The sequence below is a fragment of the Dermochelys coriacea genome, chromosome 9, assembly GCF_009764565.3.
Source record: "Dermochelys coriacea isolate rDerCor1 chromosome 9, rDerCor1.pri.v4, whole genome shotgun sequence".
Classification (NCBI taxonomy): Eukaryota; Metazoa; Chordata; order Testudines; family Dermochelyidae; genus Dermochelys; species Dermochelys coriacea.
In genome coordinates, this window is record NC_050076.1 from 104,828,113 (window position 1) to 104,844,267 (window position 16,155).

Below are 16,155 nucleotides of genomic sequence, written 5' to 3' on the forward strand. Positions count from 1 at the left end.
GCGCTAGGGAACAGCTTCCGGGTACCGGGTTACATAGTCCAGTACAACAAGCACATGTTGGTGGCCTCGAGCTGTCTTCTCTAGAGGCCCTACAAGATCCATGGCTATCCGTTCAAAAGGATCCTCTATTATTGGAAGAGGTATCAAAGGAGCCCGCAAGTGCGGGCGAGGGCTGTGTAACTGACACTCCGGACAAGAGGTGCAGTATCGCCGGACATCTTCATGTACAACTGGCCAGAAAAACCTCCGCAGGATCCGTGTCTGGGTTTTCTCTACCCCTAGGTGTCCTCCAAACAGGTGACTGTGGGCGAGATTCAATATGGCTTTTTGATGTTTTAGTGGCACCAGAAGTTGTTGTATCTCTTGCTCCTGCATTTGCACCACGCGGTACAGGAGATCTTTCTTCACTATAAAGTAAGGTCTGGGACCCTGGACCTTCCCATCCACAGGTTTCCCATCAATCTCGGCAACCTCTTTCCTGGCGTTATCATATCTGGGGTCCTCCGCCTGGTCCCACCCAAAAGTCTCTCTCCCGGGACTAACCTGCCCAAGCTTCAAGGGGCCAGCTTCTGCTTCTTCCAATGACTCGCCACCATCATAGCTGGGGGTAGCTTCTGGCTCACCTTCTGTGGTGGAAGTTTCTCTGTTGGCTGCTCATGTCCATCTGCCTACTAGGGTGGTCTTTTGGCCCTGGGTCAGGATCTGGGTTCCCAAGGCCTTCACGGCCTTCCTCTCCTTTTTTGTCTTCTGGGTCTTTCGGGGGGCTGAGAACAGATCCTGAGAAATCTCAGCAAACATTGGGGGTTAATATTCCCTGGTGACGAGTCGCTGTCCTCAGGGTCCCCACCTCCCTCCAGCCTCTCCGAGGGAAGTAAATTATCAAACCCTGGATAGTCCCTCCCAATGACTACAGGATATGGGAGTTTGGGAACTACGCCCATAGTCACCTCAATGGGGTTTCCCTGAACCTCTATCTCCACTGGGATGGTGGGGTAATGGCTCACGACCCCATGCACGCACGTCACTGCTACGCATTTGGCTTGTAGCAGCTGACTGTTTTTTACCAGCTTACCCGATATGAGGGTGATAGCACTCCCAGAGTCCACAAGCGCTGTAGTCTCTGCTCCATTTATCCTCACTGGCCTGGTGTAATTATGTGGGGCTAATGCGACCCTCGCGAGGTGGATAAGGGAGCATGGGAACTCCCAATCCCCCAAGTTACATTCCAGAAGCTCCTTGGTGCTGGGACACTGTGCTGCTATGTGTCCCCACTCCCCACATGCATAACATCTATAATTGCTTTTAATAAAAAAAAATCTGATGCAGAAAAATCTGCATCCGATGAAGTGAGCTGTAGCTCACGAAAGCTTATGCTCAAATAAATTTGTTAGTCTCTAAGGTGTCACAAGTACTCCTTTTCTTTTTTGCGAATACAGACTAACACGGCTGCTACTCTGAAACCTGCTTTTAATCACTCCCCTATCCCGGGGGTTAGGGGGTTTAGTCCCAGGGCTCCCCCCACTCAGGCCAATCCCTTCCTTCTGGGATCCCCGCTGGTTTTCGGCCCCCCCCTTCTTCCACCTAGGACTCCCCAGGGGTTTGGCTGCCCAACATTCCAGGGTTGGGGTTGGGAACTTGCTTCGAAAGGGGCCTTCCTTGGGTAGTCGGGTCAGTCCCCTGGCTGTCATCCGTCTTTCTACCAGTGTTATCATCTCATCGTACGTGGACGGATCATTCTGGCCTACCCATTTGTGGAGATCTGGCGGCAGTCCCCGCATGTAATGGTCTATGACCAGGGTTTCCAAAATCTCCTTCGGCCTGCACACCTGAGGCAGTAACCACTTCCGTGCGAGGTGTATGAGGTTGAATAGCTAGGACCTCGGGGGTTTGTTCTCCTGGTATTTCCACTCATGGAACCTCTGGGCCCTTACCACTGCCATTACTTCTGCTCGTGCTAGGATCTCTGCCTTCAGACGGGTATAGTCAGTGGCATCTGTGGCAGGCAAGTCAAAGTAGGCCTTCTGGATCTCTCCACACAAAAAAGGGGCGAGGATGCTGGCACACTGCTCCTGGGGCCACGCCTCATGATGAGCAGTCCTTTCGAATGAGAGGAGATATGCCTCTACATCATCTCTTGATGTCATCTTTGGCAGACAACCAGTGGCCCTCAGGGTTTGCGTCCCGTCGGACCCCTGGGCCTGGGTGGTGAGGATCTTCAGCTGATCCACCATCTCTCTCTAGAGAGCACAATCTTGGGTCACCTGGCTCATCAATAATTGATTGGTTTCCTGCTGTAGCCACATAGATTCCTGTTGTGCCAAGGCCTGAACCTGGGTGGCCTCTTGCTGGGCTGCCGTGGCTTGTACCAGAGCTCTGACCACCTCCTCCATTGTGGTACAAAGCAAACAAACAAAAACCAAAACCAAAAAAAATCCAAACCGCCAGTGCACTTTTTTTTTAAACCTATTTCTTCCGCCACGCTGTGAACAAAATCCCACTTCTAACACCAGTTGTGACAAAGCTCTGTCCTTGCCTCCGTAGGTCCCGCATTTCCTGGCAGATTTCGCTAGCCTCAGAGGCTCACTGTGACCGTCCACGTAACCCTTCTTTCTCTAGAGACAAGGGTCACAGTCTACTGAGCCATTTTCATCATAAGCCAGCGAGGGAGGAGAGGAGAAGTTATCCTTCCTTTCACAGTCTCTGTGGTCTCCCAGTCTCAGTGATTAATCGGGGGGCAAAGGTGGGGGTTGGAGCCCAGGCCCACCCTCTACTCCAGGCTCCAGCCCAGGGACCCTAATAGTATCAGCTATGGTAGCTGACCTTTTAGAAACATGACATGTACAATTCCCTGGGCTACTTCCCCCACAGCAGCCCTCACTTCCTCAAGCTCCACTTCACCCTTACCTCAGGTCCTCCTTCCTTGTGCCTGATATGGTGTATACTACTCAGCCTCTCCAACTGCGCAACTTCTTCCCACAGCTCCTGACATGCACACCCACCTGAGTGACTGGGAGGCTTTTAACTAGTTTCAGCCAGCCCCTGATTGGCTTCAAGTGTCCCAATCAACCTAGCCTTCTCCCTGCCTTCTGAAAAGTTCTTAATTGGCCCCAGGTGTCTTAATTGACCTGGAGCAGCTGCCATTTCACTTATCCTGGTACCTGGGATTTGTTTAGCCTGGAGCTAATCTAATTCTCTCCCACTGCTCTTCCACAGCCTTCTAGCTTGGAGGGAGGTGGGAAGCTGCTACTCCTGCTGCTAGGCCCTAAGCTCTCCCTGCTGCTCCAGCTGCTCCCCTGGCTGGGCCAGACACCCCGCCCCCCACAAGTAGTAGTAGTAGTTCTCTGCTACCTGGTTGCTGGACCCCCCACTCTCGGGTGCTGCTACTGCTCCAACTGCAGCCCCCCTGGGGGGGGGCTGCTAGTCCACTCCCCAGACAGGAGGAGTGAGGGACCCCAGCCACTGCTTTTGTGGACACCATCACCTGAGAGGGGTCCTTTCTGCCTGCCTGGACCACCACCTGGAGTTTCTGGAGCTGCTGCTACTGCAGAGTCTGCTGCCTGGAGCTGCTGAAGCTCCGAGGAGGAGAAGAGGACCATCTACCAGTGGGGGAGCACCTAGAGACTTTGCAGACCACTGTGGAGGGGGCCCTAAGACTGAGTAACTTTCAAACTGTGCTCTTGTGGTGGGGGTCTTGACTGTGTTTCCAGGGACACAGGGGGTGTGGTGTGGAGCTGCCCCCCGATCCATCTGTGTGTTCCCCCCAACCTCCACCACTACCGCTGCCCCCTCCACCACCCCCACTGGCTTATACCATCTGCCTCAGCTCCTGCCTCTGAACTCAGCTGCTTGCTTGGCTTGTCACGTCCTATTTCCACCCTTTGGGCCAGAAGCAGCAGCCAGCCTAAAAAGACTTGTGCAAGTGCACGTGGGTGCACATGCCCCCCCCAGACTGCCCACCCCACAGCTTTGCCCTTTACTACCTGCCCCATTTGCCACTTGCAGCTTTGCCCCCCCTTTTTGCCCCAGCCCCCCTTACTAGCTTCAGTTTGTTTGCCTGCCCCACCCATTTCCTTCTGCAGCCTTTGTTTGTTTGCCCCACCCCAGCCTCTGAAGCTAGCCCCTTGGTTTCCCTGCCCTACCTCCAGCCCGCTTAGTCCTCGCTCCGTGTGCCCATGCCCCCTCCCATGTGCTTGTGCCACTCCCCATCTTAGTTTCAACCCTCTTCACTGCACCCCCAATGTTGTGGTATCCCCCCCTCCCCTAGTGCACCACGAGGAGCTGGAATTCCACCCTGTGTCGGCGACTGACCCCTAACCCCTGATTGCCCCCCGTCCAGCCCACCCCTTTTGGCGCCCTCCTCCCCTGCCTGCAGCCTAGTGGGGAGGAGTGGTTGACCTGCTCTCCCTTTCCCCTCCTTCTTCTGGTATCTCCCCTTCCCTCCCTGCTCACGATGCTGGGGGACGAGACGGGTGGGGCCCCCCCAGCAACCCCAGCTACCCCTCCCCCGCCTGCCACTCCGTCACCCCCCAAGCCTCTACCTCCGCTGCCGAACCATCTGCCACCGCCCCCGCTGGGGCACCGGCAGCGACGGGCACTGGGGTGACCTCCACTGCTGCCACATCTCTCACCCCCTCAGATTCTGGGGGAGCCCCCCCAGCTGGCGGGAAGGGCCAGGGTAAGAAGAAGGGGAAGGGCCCCGCTAAAAAGACCAGGCCCTCCATGGCAGGGGCTGCCCCCAATGCCCCGGCCCCACCACCGGCTGGGGCGTCCCTCCCCGCTGTTCCCTCCACCAGCTCTGCAGGTGCCCCTCCCCCGGCCCCCAGAGCATACGCCCAGGTGGCAACAGCCCCCCCGCCTGCCGCTACGTCATCTCTCCAGCCCACCGCCTCCGCTACCATCTATAGCGGCCGGGGCCCCTTTCCCACCATGACCAGGAAGCACGGCGTCCGTTGCCTCCTGGTGCCTGCCTCGCCCCACGTGGAGACCTATGTGCGGGTGTTGGCGAGGGTGGTGGGGCCCACAGCCATTGTGGCGGCCTCCAAAATGTATGGCAAGGTCGTCTTCTTCTTAGCATCGGAGGCCGCCGCCCAGGAGGCGGTGGAGAAGGGCCTGGCGGTGGGGGGGCGTGTTCGTCCCCTTAGAGCCGCTAGAGGACCTGGGCGTCCGCCTGGTCCTGACCTCCGTCCCTCCCTTTCTCCCCAATGCCGCCCTGTTACCCGCCCTCTCTACCCTGGGGAAGCCCATCTCTGCCATCAGCCCTCTCCCGTTGGGCTGCAAAGACCCCACCCTCCGTCACGTCCTCTCGTTCCGCCGGCAAGTGCAGCTTCAATTGCCGCCGGCGGCGCGTGACGGAGAGGCACTGGAGGGGTCCTTCCTAGTCCCCTACCAGGGGTCCCGTTACCGGATGCATTACTCCAGAGGTGCTACCTCTGCCGGGCGATGGGGCACGTCCGGAGGGACTGCCCCCTGGCCCGGGAAGGAGGGGCATCCGGGATCCCCGAGCCCCAGCAGGGCACCGGCCTCGTCATCACCGGCGCCCCTGGCTGCCCGGTGCCCGAAACCACCCCTCCTCCTTCCCAGTCCACCATTGCTCCCGCTCGGGCCCAAGGGGCACCTCCCCAACTATGCCCAGACAAGCGGGAGAGCCTCGCCCCTGCTGCTTGCAATCTGGCGGGGCCTGTGGAGGAGGGTGCGGCAGGGACACTGCCGGGCATGGGAGAGGGCCTGCCCCAAGGGGAATCTTCCCTCCCAACGGGTGCTGCCCCACCGTTATCCCCTCGAGTCCTGAGCCATCGTCTCTGCCCCCGACACAACCCCTGCTAGCCAGCCCTCAGATGATGCCATGGAGGGCTGGGCCCTAGTCCAGGGGAAGCGGGGCAAGCGGAAGGCTCGAGCTCCGCTCCTCCCATCTGACGCGGAGGCCCCCCGGAAGACCAGGAAGGGGAGCACCGATGCCGAGCCTTCCGCTCTACGCACGGGTGTGCTCCATCCACCAGAGCCGGCTGGGGAAGACGTGGCAGCACTGGAAGGCAGCATCTCCCCTCCACGGGAGTCCCTCCCCTCCAAGGCCTCTGAGGCACCATGTGAAACCCCAGTGTGCCCCGAGGCAATCGTCACGTCAGGTGCCGGCAGGGAGAATCCTGGGGTGGCAGAAAATGATTTCCCGTCCATTTATCAGGAGATCAAGGCCCTGGGTCTGACCCCGGTCACCCAGGGGGAGGACGACCCTATGCCAGCGGGCCTCGATCTGGGCGACTTCACTCCAGCTCCCCTTTCCCCATGCTCCCTCCTCTTAACCATTGCTTCCGCTCCCACCTCCGAGGGGCCCCTGGACTCCTCCATCAACCCGGCTGTAGAGGGAACCTCGCTGAGAGCCGCCGAGCCTGTTGAGGCGACGGCCAGTGCCATGCGGCCGGGACCCGAGCCACCAGGGGCACCCCTCGTTGGTGAGGAGCATTCGACCTCCTTTCCAGGAGGGGGCCCTACAGAAGATAGTCCACCTCCTGATGTCGTGGCTGCCAAATCCACCAGAGAGCCTGCACCTGGCATCACTGAGAGCCCTCTACCTGCCCAGAATCTCACCTCTAAGCCAGCCCCTGCCCCTGTCCCCATCCCGTCCACCTCCCGAGATGTTATTGCCGCCCCTGGGGCTGTTTCCTTCTCTTTGCCAATAGATGATCCTCAGGGAGCGGCCTTTGTGTTTACCCGTCCCGACCCACCAGGGGCTGCTATCCTCCCTCCGCCGCCCCCCATCACCCCAGGGTTCCAGGCGGACCTAGTGGCGCCAACACATCAGGAGCCCCGTCGGGGGTCCGCACCCTGTCTGCCCGTCTCGCTGGGCCACGGGGCTGTACCAAGGGCCCCGTCGGGAAGTAACCAGGAGACCGTAACCCCACCCCCCCATGCGCTGCAAGAGAAGTTGCGGGAGTTTTTAGAAGATGTCCGTGGCTCCCGCAACAAAGTCCAGCTTGCTCTCCAGCGATGGGGGGACTTTCATCAAATCCTCCGGGCCGCAAGGGCCCTCATGGGGGAGGGTAAAAGGACTGGGAGGCAGGGCGCTGCGGCCTACCAGCGGGTCCGCCTCTGCCGTGATTCCTTACTCACCTACGGGGTAGGTCACGGACTGCTGCGCTGCCCGCCGGGAGCTGCGAGTGTCCCTGCCGGCGAGGATCCCCCCCAGCCCTCCTCATGGCACCTCTTACCATCGCAACATTGAACACCCGTGGCTGTAGGATGGGTCTCCGCAGGTCCCAGGTGCTCTCCTTCCTTCGGGAGGGGGGGTGCTCTGTGGTTTTCCTGCAGGAGACCCATACGGATCCGACCGCCGAAGACAGCTGGTGGCTGGATTGAGGGGACAGGGTCTACTTTAGCCACCTCACAGTTCATACGGCTGGAGTGGCGACCCTGTTCTCCCCCGACCTACGGCCCAAGGTGCTGGGGGTCGCCGAGGTAGTGCCGGGTCGCCTGCTGCACCTCCGGGTCCGCATGGAGGGGCTCGTAGTCAACCTCGTCAACATCTATGCCCCAGCAGCGAGCCCGGAGCAGCTGCAATTCTATCAGCAGGCATCCGCCTTCCTCGGCACCTTGGATCCTCAGGAGTGCCTGGTCCTGGGAGGGGACTTTAACATCACCCTTGAGGAGCGGGACCGCTCAGGGACTGAGCAGAGCCCGGCCGCCGTCGCCGTCCTCCAGGAGATAGTCGAACACCACTCCCTGGTGGACGTCTGGCGTGACCACCACCCGGATGACACTTCCACGTTCACCTTTGTCCGGGTGGAGGCCCATCGGTCGCATCACTCCCAGTTGGACCGCATTTATTTATCACGCTTCCATCTTTCATGAGCCCACTCCTCCAGCATCCGGCCGGCCCCATTTTCTGACCATCATTTAGCCACCGTGACAGTCTCCCTCTGTGCGGAGAGGCCGGGGCCGTCCTATTGGCATTTCAACAACAGCTTGCTGGAGGATGTGGGCTTTGTGGCGTCCTTCCGGGAGTTCTGGCTGGCCTGGCGAGGGCAGCGGCGTGCCTTTCCCTCAGCGCGGCAGTGGTGGGACCTAGGGAAGGTGCGCGCCCGGCCCTTCTGCCATGACTACACCCGGGGCGCCAGCTGACGGAGCGACACGGCAATAGAGCAGTTGGAATGGGAGGTTTTAGAGCTGGAGAGGCATCTGACCGCCAGCCTAGAGGATCCGCCCCTCTGCCAGGAGAAGCGGGAGGAGCTCCGGGCCCTCGAGGACCATCGGGCCCGAGGTGCCTTTGTTCGATCCCACATCTGTCTCCTTCAGGAGATGGATCGCGGCTCCCGCTTCTTCTACGCCCTGGAGAAAAAGAGGGGGGCTAAGAAACATGTCATCTGCCTTTTTGCAGAAGATGGCACCCCCCTCACAGATCCGGTGGAGATGTGTGGGAGGGCGAGAGCCTTCTACGCAAGCCTTTTCTCCCCGGATCCGACCGATCCTAACGCTTGCAGAGTGCTCTGGGAGGAGCTCCCTATGGTCAGCGCAGGCGACCGAGACCAGCTAGAGCTGCCTCTCACTCTGGCCAAGTTCTCGGAAGCCCTCCGTCACATGCCCACCAATAAATCTCCGGGCATGGGCGGGCTGATTGTGGAGTTCTATTGAGTGTTCTGGGACGTCCTCGGCCGTCTGGGCCGAGTCTTTGCAGAGCGGAGTCCTCCCCTTTCGTGCAGGCGAGCCGTGCTCGCCTTATTGCCGAAGAAGGGGAACCTTTGCGATTTACGAAATTGGCATCCCGTCTCGCTCCTCAGCACGGACTACAAAGTCATGGCAAAAGCAGTCTCGCTGCAACTAGGGTCCATGCTGGCAGACGTAGTCCATCCAGACCAGACCTACACCGTCCCGGGCCGCAGCACCTTCGACAACCTATATCTGGTCCGGGTCCTTTTGGAACTCGGGTGTAGGGATGGTCTGTCGTTCGCCCTCCTGTCCTTAGATCAGGAGAAGGCGTTCGGCAGGGTGGATCATGGGTATCTCCTGAGCACTCTGCAAGCATTTGGCTTCAGACCCCAGTTTGTGGGTTTTCTCCGGGCGCTGTACACCTCCGCAGAGTGTTTGTTCAGGCTCAACTGGACCCTGACTGAACCGGTCAGCTTCGGGCAAGGAGTACGGCAGGGGTGCCCCCTCTCGGGCCAGCTGTACGCTCTGGTGATCGAGCCCTTTCTCTGTTTCCTCCGAAGGAGGTTGACAGGGTTGGTGCTACGGGAGCCGGAGCTGCGGCTGATCCTGTCGGCGTACGCTGATGACGTGCTCCTCGTGGTCCAGGACCCGGGCGACTTGGCATGGATGGAGGCTTGCCAAGCCATCTATTTGGCAGCCTCCTCCACGTGGGTCAACTGGGTCAAGAGCTCTGCCTTGGTGGTAGGGGACGGGCGGCAGGCAAGCTCCCTCCCACCCACGCTTCAGGCCATCCGGTGGAGCATGGGTCCGCTGCTCTATCTCGGCGTTTATCTTTCTGCCACGCATCCCTCTCTGCCGGAGAACTGGCAGAATTTAGAGGGTGGGGTGATAGAGCAGCTCCAGAAATGGACAGGACTACTCCGGTGCCTCTCCCTTCGAGGGAGAGCGCTGGTGTTTAATCAACTAGTCCTGTCCATGCTCTGGTACCGGCTCAATACCCTGGTCCCGGCCCCAGGTTTCCTGGCCAACCTCCGGACATCGATTCTGGAGTTCTTTTGGTCAGGACTGCACTGGGCCCCTGCAGGGGTTCTTCATCTACCTCTGGAGGAGGGAGGGCAGGGCCTAAAATATCTGCTTACTCAGGTCCATGTCTTCCGCCTCCAGACCCTGCAGAGGCTCCTTTATGGTGCAGGTAGTCCAGCGTGGAGCATACTGGCGCACGCCTTCCTGCGCCGCTTCTGAGGGCTCCGATACGACTGGCAGCTCCTTTATCTCCATCCGAGAGGTCTTCCGCGAGGCCTCTCCGGGCTGCCGGTCTTCTACCAGGACCTCCTCCAGACCTGGAAACTCTTTTCAACGACCAGGTCTGTGGCGGCCACCGAGGGGGCAGATCTCCTCGCGGAGCCCCTGCTACACAACCCCCAGCTCCGTGTGCAGGTGGCGGAGTCCCACTTGGTGCGCCAGAGGTTGGTCCTGGCAGAGGTCACAAGAGTTGGAGACCTCCTGGACTATGACCGGGGAGACTGGCTGGATCCCCTGACGCTTGCTCAGCGCATGGGGCTTTCCAGACCTTGTACTCCCCGGCGCATACTTCAAGAGGTGAAGGCCGCTTTGCCGCCCGCTACTCGGGTTCATCTCAACCGGGTCCTGCACGAGGGCACGCCCCGCCCACCCCCTACTCCAGGTCCGCCAGACCTTTTAATTGGACCCCTGCCCCGTGGACCCAACCGACCCCTTCACCCCTTCATTAGAAGCTGGCTGTACGAGATGCAGCCGGTCTGCTTTCAAACCACACCAAGAAAACATCTCTACACGCTTGTGCTCCACACCCTTCACGCCCTCACCCTTGTGTCCCGCCCCGATACAAAATGATGGGACCTCCTGCCACCTTTGGAGGGTGAGGAGCCCCGGTGGGCCAGCCTATGCTCCACCTTAGTCCCGAGACCCGCCGGGGATGTCAGTTGGCAGCTCCTTCACGGAGCCGTGAGCACGGGCGTGTACTTGGCGCGGTTCACCTCAATCCCAGACACCTGCCTCTTTTGAGGTGTGAGGGAAACCCTGGCATATATATACCTGGAGTGTGCCAGGCTGCAGCCCCTATTCCGGCTCCTCGCCAATATTTTATTACGTTTTTGGTTGCATTTCTCCCCTCACCTTCTCATTTATGCACTCCCTATCCATGGCCCCACAAAGTCACGGGATCTCCTGGTAAACCTCTGCCTGGCCCTAGCTAAAATGGCCATCTATAAAACCAGAGTGAGGAGGTTGGCCGATGAAGTCTCCTGTGACTGTGGGGCCTATTTCTGATCCTTGGTCCGTTCACGTATCCGGGCAGAGTTCCTCTGGGTGGCGTCCTCTGACTCCCTTGACGCCTTTGAGGAGCAGTGGGCATTGTCCAGGGTTCTCTGCTCGGTGTCCCCGTCTGGTTCCCTTCGTTTGACCCTTTGACCACACTCCTGTCCCTGTTATTTCATTAGTTGTCCCCCGGAATTTTTTGGTATCTAGGTCCTGTGAATCCCCGTTTTAGGCTGGGGGGGATCCTTTAGCGGTGGACGGGCTTTGCCCGCCCACTTCCCGTATCCCAATAAGACTACTCTTCCATAGCCATCTGGCCTTGCCCCGTCACACTAGCAATAGCTGGCACCTTCCTCCCTCAGCCTCCTTAGTCATTGGAACAGCAGTGTCACTCTGGAGGCTCAGTGCATGCGCTTGGGACCTTCTGGAATGTCTCTTCCCTTGGTTTGCTTGAAACCTTTGGTTTTTTCTGTAACATTTGGATTATCTGAACCCTGCCTTGTCCTTGGCCAAATATTTCCATACACCAAGGTTGAGACTTAGAATCACTTACTGGAAATATTCTTTTCCCTCTTAGTGAAGTTCAGGATACTTAAATGTATTGCCTCATAATCCAGTCTCCTCCTTGTCACTGTGTAAGGAATTAAAAGTAGGGATATGATTAGAAAATTTTTATGTAAATGTAGTACCTGCCGAAGCCCTGTTCTAATATGACCTGGCCACACACCTGCACTCGGATTGAAACTGTGCTTTAAGCATGTCATTTGAACTGTTTGTCTGCTAGTTTAAGGATGTTCCTCTATCCCCACCCCAGTGACACTGCATATGCAATAAAAAACACCAACCTTTGCTTTCTGGTCACACTCACATAAATGGATGTGCTGGACTCACCAACAGATAGCTCAGGGGGAGGGATAGCTCAGTGGTTTGAGCATTGGTCTGCTAAACCCAAGGTTGTGAGTTCAATCCTTGAGGGGGCCATTTAGGGATTGGGTTAAAAATTGGGGATTGGTCCTGCTTTGAGCAGGGGATTGGACTAATTGATCTCCTGAGGTCCCTTCCAACCCTGATATTCTATGATTCACTAGCTACCTTCTTCTCGGGGCTGGTGGCGGTGCAGGGAGAAGAACCGAAGAACCCAGCTTGGTTTCCTAAAAGTCAGACTGAGCAGGTCACTGGAAAAATTGTGCTGCTGCAAGATGAGTGATTGTGCTGTGGAGTCACTGAGCAGGACAAAGAAAGGCCCTTTGGCCGCAGCAGCCTTCCTAGCACAGGGATTAGATCATTATTCATGCCAGGGCATGAAAGTTTGTGGGCTTGCACTAGGGATACATTTGGCTTCTTTCTTATTTTGTTCATTTCCCCGCCTGCAGTTGCTGTGGGCCCTCCTCTCTCAGGAGGGGGGCAGGACAAAAATGTCTGCTCAGACAGTGGCACTTGAAGCTGACAGACATGTCTAGCCAGCTCAGCTGCTGGGCCAATGTGCCCATCTTTGGGTTGCTCTCCGATTGCCAGACTGCCTCTTTCTGGCTGTGCCTAAAGATAGACCCAGCCCATCTCTCTCTCCTTCCAGCCTCTCTCTGCAGCAGGCTTTGCACAGCAACATGGCGGAGCAATGTAATTAATCAGCGCAGGGACAGTGATCTGTGCACAGACCCTTTGCACCACAGGGCAGGAGTTACAATTGCTGTGTTCGAGCCTTGGAAATGGCTTTGCTGTGTTACAACAAGGGCTGTGGGCAAAGATTTGATGACGATAAGAACTCTGAGGGTAAGTGGATTTGTTTTCCAGGAGTTAGTGAGCTGAGATTTTAGCCGTTTTCCTCAATCTTGTTATATATTTCCTTGCCCTTGTGTCAGGTAACAGAAGTTGAACTACTGGGATTTTCAGTAAGCCAGTTGCTCTAGCTGATTCCCTGACTCTTGGAAATGCCAATCTGAGTCAGCAGCACTCAGCTGCATGTGGAAATCCATGGCCAATTAATAGCTGGTGCCTGAAAATGTGGAATGGGATGCAAATTCTGCCCATGAGCTGACACAAATCTGCACTGAATTGCATGGCAGGGTTAAGCTAACCTGGGGCCCTTGGCATGAAAATAAATTCAGCCCCCTTCCCCCATCCAATCCCCTGGAAGTATTTAATTGAGTTGGCAGCATTTTAATGTTTTTTCCAGGGCCAATTCTCTGAGTAAGCCAGGAGCCTGAGTGAGGGCTCTAGTGAAGTTCAGGTAAATGGAGGCAACTGGTGTCAATGAGAACTCCCTTCCAGATGGGGGCTGAATCTCTGAGGTCAGGGTCATAGCAGCTGTTGATGGAGTTCCAGGTACACGGGGGCCCTAGGATCTGCTCTTAGCTACGCTAGGTTCCTCAAAGCCCAGAACAGTCTCTGGTTCCTGAGGTGCATGAGAACCAGGTAGGGCATTGACTGTCCAGAGCATGGGTGAAAGTAACTTAAAGGACTTACCAGTACTCCGGAGTCCTTAGGAGGGGGAGGGGCCTCTACCAGAAGAGGCGAGACCTTTACATCCCCAGGTCCTTATTTAAATCGTCCCCGAAGCCTGCTGGAGCCCTGGGGAGGCGGCAGCAGGGCTCCGGCGGTGATTTAAAGGGCCCAGGGCTCAGGCCGCCGTTACCGCCCCGGGCCCTTTAAGTAGCTGCCAGAGCCCCAATGCTGCCGCTTCCCCAGGGTTCTGGCAGCAGGGCTCTGGCGGCAATTTAAAGGACCGGGGGTGCTGCTGGGAACCCCAGGCCCTTTAAATTGCCGCTTTGGGAAGTCCATCCACCCCGGTACAGCGCACGGGCTCTTGCAGGTATGCCGTACCGGGGCGTACCGGCTTACTTTCACCTCTGGTCCAGAGGGCATCTGCAGGTGCCTGTCCCAAGCTAAGTATCTAATAGGGGCGTAAAATGAAAATCTGAGAAGTGTTACCCTGCGGACCAGACCTACAAATAGAAAATCATAGAAGATTAGGGTTGGAAGAGACCTCAGGAGGTCATCTAGTCCTACCACCTGCTCAAAGCAGGACCAATCCCAACTAAATCATCCCAGCCAGGGCTTTCTCAAGTGAGCCTTACAAACTTCTAAGGATGGAGATTCCACCACCTCCCTAGGGAACCCATTCCAGTGTGTCACCACCCTCCTAATGAAATAGTTTTTCATAATATCCAACTTAGACCTCCCCCACTGCAACTTGAGACCATTGTGCCTTGTTCTGTCATCTGCCACCACTGAGAACAGCTGAGCTCCATCCTCTTTGGAACCCCCTTAAGGTAGTTGAAGGCTGCTATCAAATCCCCCCTCACTCTTCTCTTTGCAGACTAAATAAGCCCAGTTCCCTCAGCCTCTTCTCATAAGTCATGTGCCCCAGCCCCCTAATAATTTTCGTTGCCCTCTGCTGGACTCTCTCCAATTTGTCCACATCCCTTCTGTAGTGGGGGGCCCAAAACTGGACGCAGTACTCCAGGTGTGGCCTCACCAGTGCTGAATAGAGGGGAACGATCATGTCCCTCGATCTGCTGGCGATGCCCCTTCTAATAGGCCTCCTACTAATAGCCTGATTGGCCCACGTGCTTGAGCTAGAGAAAGGGGTAACGGCAGGCAATCCTTCATATTGCAATCTCACTCACTTCTGTAGGGCAAGGACCTGCTGCTCTGACAAGCACCTCACTGGTGGCTGGAGCAGGCTTCAAGAACACATACTCTGCTCGGCACCCTTGTCCCCATAGTTCCTAGCTGGGCCACCACAGGGATGAAGGCAGGAGTGCTGGCTGTTGGGGAGCTCCAGCTACTCCATTCCCAGCCTCTCCCAGGAGGACGCCCTGTTGGAAACAGGGCAGACACTTACTGGCTGTGGGTGCGTGGAGGATGTCCCAGCTATTCCAGTCGCAGCCTCACCCAGGAGGGGACGCTGTCAAGAGCAGGGCAGGAGCACTGGCTATGAGGGAAGCACCCAGCTACTCCTGCTGCAGCCTCTCCCAGCAGGTTGGCCATGACAGAGTGTACACCTGTATTCACACCCTACTCACTGATGTAATAGTCTTTGTATAGAGAATGCCTTGTGAGGTACCGTCTGAAAACTCGTAATTTGCTGGTCTGTATTGTCCTGATTAAATGTGTGTGGCGACAGTGTCTGTGATGTATAAGATTCCCCCATATGGTGATCTTAACATATGCTCTAAACTGAGGTTGGCAAACAGGTCTGTGTCAAACATAGGAATGTGTGCTCTGCTTAATTTGATTTAAGCAATAAACAGAGTCATCAAGCAGGAAGGGAAACAAAAGACACTCCAACCAGTGAGGAAGAGCAGTAGGGAATATCCTTCCCTATAGGCTCTCTATGTCAGGGGTGGCCAAACTGTGACTTGTGAGCTGCATGTGTCTCTTTTACTGTTAAAGCGCGGCTCCCGCCAACGCCCCCACTCTCCGCTTATCAGACTCAGGGGAAACTCGGGGCCTCTGCCTTGCAACAGGGTAGTGGGGTAGGGGCTTCGGCCCAGCAGGGATGGAGAAGTCTCAGGGCTTCAGCAGAAGAGGGGCTGAAACCCAGAGCCCCAGCAGGCACCTCCAATGGGGATGAAGGCCTGAATTCTGGCAGGTGGGCCCTGGCTCTTTAACTTCTGAAGATTTTTGTATGAGGCTCAGAGGGTCAGTAAGTTGGGCAACCCTGCTTTATGTCCTGAATCTCAGCTGGAAATGTTTTCAAGAGGGAGATTGACACTATAAAAATGAGGGGTAAACACCTCAAGGAACACTTACCCTGCTCCCTTCCTCTCTCTCTGTCCATTGATTCCCCACATGAGAAGGGACAAAGGAAGCCGGGGTCCTGGCCTAAAAGTTTCATCAGCAAGACAGTTGAGAGCATGTGCAGAGAAAAGTTTTGCTTTGAATTTAGTATAGTTTGTTAAGTTAGGCACTAATTATATTTTATCTTTATTTTTCTTGTAAATCATTTCTGACTTTTATGTCTCATTACTTAAAATCTCTCTGTGTAGTTAATACACTTTTTATTGTTTTATCTAATCCAATGTGTTTAAATTGAAGTGTCTGAAGAACTATTTAAAATAATAAGATGGCATATTATTATCTTAAAAATTACAGACTTATCATATTTGTATTGTCCAGGAGAGGGTTGGGGATTACAGGACACCTATTTTTAGGGGAAAGCCTAACACTGGGGGTGTGCTGGGGTCACCCTGCAGTATAATCAAAGCTAGTAAGAGCTAC

General features: G+C 56.3%; 1 protein-coding gene across 3 annotated transcripts in view; it reads left to right on the forward strand.

Moving 5' to 3' along the window:
- Positions 1-16,155, forward strand: part of ITGB1BP2 (integrin subunit beta 1 binding protein 2) — a 65,761-nt gene that overhangs the window by 23,089 nt on the left and 26,517 nt on the right. Inside the window, exon 3 of one of the 3 annotated variants that reach the window (XM_043492861.1) lies at positions 12,506-12,702. The exons of 1 other annotated variant lie outside the window; for it this stretch is intronic. In XM_043492861.1, the coding sequence (XP_043348796.1) occupies positions 12,639-12,702 (64 nt within the window). In that variant the 5' untranslated portion in view covers positions 12,506-12,638. Of the gene's footprint in view, positions 1-11,270; positions 12,703-16,155 lie in introns of those variants that run through there. One more of the 3 variants, XM_043492862.1, reaches the window with a different exon arrangement.